A 1,900-nucleotide genomic window follows, 5' to 3' on the forward strand; every position below is an offset into this window, starting at 1 on the left:
TGGCATCGTATGAGCAGAAGACAGATTTTACTGTGCAATGGATGCAGATGTGAAGTGAACTAAAGAAACAGAGAGAGCAAATGATAGGCTGTTATTAGTAACTCTGACAGAAAATATGAGCGAGGTAGAGATGCAGGGTGAAAGACAGAGACGNTGCCGCAGGCAGATTTGGAAACATGTAGCTAGCCAGGGAAGTGTCAAGAGACCAGAGGACATGTAGCAGAACTTTCTTCTTTTTTCTATGGGAACTAAAATCAGTTTCCCTAGAAATGAGGGAGAGACCTATTTAATAACTAGACCCAAGGTCAGGCACATATATTTGTGTGTGTGTGTGTGTGTGTGGTGTTTGTGAGATGTATGTGTGTGTAGGTAGGAAGGAATTGAAATAAGTCTCTCTGAAGGCATGGCAATAAACATTTCACAAAAAGGGAAGTGATCAGTCATACTGAATACAGCCTACAGGCCCGGTAAGAGACGGCATCTGTTGAGTTTTGGCAATGTGAAAATATCTGGTGATCCAAGCAAATTTTAGTGGCATCGTATGAGCAGAAGACAGATTTTACTGTGCAATGGATGCAGATGTGAAGTGAACTAAAGAAACAGAGAGAGCAAATGATAGGCTGTTATTAGTAACTCTGACAAAATATGAGCGAGGTAGAGATGCAGGGTGAAAGACAGAGACATATTTTAGAACAGAAGAGACCCAAGCATATTTACAGGTTGAGGTAACATTGCAAAAAAGGGAGATAATAAAGATATAAGACTGAGGGGGTCAAGGAGAAAACGGCATGTACTCTGGCAGAAAACAGAAGAGGAACATTGAATATGGAGGAAACAAGACAAGAAACCAGGCGTGCATAGATGAATGTGTAAATCCCTCTGCTTGGGTTAATGTCCAGCCTCTGAAGCTCCTGAGCGCTCCCCTCCTATCCCAGCCTCTTTCTGGCCCCTGTCCTGCCTGCGAAAGCTCGAGTCCAATAGCCTAGCAAATGTGAGGACATAAATGCTACTGATGGGAACACAAAAATGAATATCCCTAACTTGGCTAACTTTGTTCCACAAAGAAGTAGAGCTCAAAAAAGGCAAAGCAGCGTCTTCACTGAATCACACTTATATTTCTAATTTGTACTTGCAGGGAGAGGATGAGACCAACTTGAAAAAAATGAAATCTAAGATTTGAGATCCTTCCGAAGTTGCTCCACGAAGCGGAGCTGTGGTTGAGGCTGTTTGTTATTTAGATCCTGGAGTGTTAGGCTTCATCTTCTAAAGTGTTCATATTGAGAGAGCTGGTCCAGGCAACCAGACTTTCCACTTCCTCTTCCCACGGCTCACTCAAGTCATCATAGAATGAAGATTCACTCTCCCACTCCTCCTCTGACTCGTAAATCTTTGCGACAATATCCTTTGCAGTTTCCTGCTCAGGAGAAATTTCATCTGTAGTGGGAAATATGAAAAACAGAAATGTAATAGATGCAGCAGGAAAGACAACGAAACGAAGGGTGAGCCTGCATTTGTAGCACAATGACGAAGTGCGATGTTTTTAAACTTTCTAAACTTAAACTTTCTAAGTTTCGCATTTTACAATTAACTTTGCCATAAATCATTCTTTCCATTTTGCTCCATCTTTTTAAGCTTTGTTAGTTCATTCATTTTAACACGTATTTATGGAGTCCCTGCTAAGTGCCAGTTGATACGTAAGGGAAAAGGAGCTTCAGGAGCACAGGAGGGAGTCGGTGTCTAAGTGAGAACAGACTTAGATTTTGAAGAACGAGGAGCAGTTTACTAAGCAGAGAAGGGAGGTCAGAACACTTTAGATAGAAGAAACAGCACAAGGGCCGGCCCGTGGCGCACTGGATAGTGCGCCGCTTGGGAAGCGCGGCGGCGCTCCCGCCCGAGGGTT

The 1,900-nt window shown here is 43.0% G+C and overlaps 1 protein-coding gene across 1 annotated transcript in view; it reads right to left on the bottom strand.

Annotated features, from left to right (window-relative positions):
- Window positions 1–1,095: 1,095 nt before the first annotated feature.
- The window catches only part of UBE2U (ubiquitin-conjugating enzyme E2U (putative)), a gene marked incomplete at its 5' end in the record, with an annotated part of 43,216 nt that continues 42,411 nt past the window's right edge, over window positions 1,096–1,900 (bottom strand). Inside the window, one exon of the mRNA XM_008593497.1 lies at window positions 1,096–1,449. Within this exon, the coding sequence (XP_008591719.1) occupies window positions 1,250–1,449 (200 nt within the window). The remainder of the gene's footprint in view (window positions 1,450–1,900) is intronic.

This window comes from Galeopterus variegatus, unplaced genomic scaffold (genome assembly GCF_000696425.1).
Source record: "Galeopterus variegatus unplaced genomic scaffold, G_variegatus-3.0.2 Scaffold9260, whole genome shotgun sequence".
Classification (NCBI taxonomy): domain Eukaryota; kingdom Metazoa; phylum Chordata; class Mammalia; order Dermoptera; family Cynocephalidae; genus Galeopterus; species Galeopterus variegatus.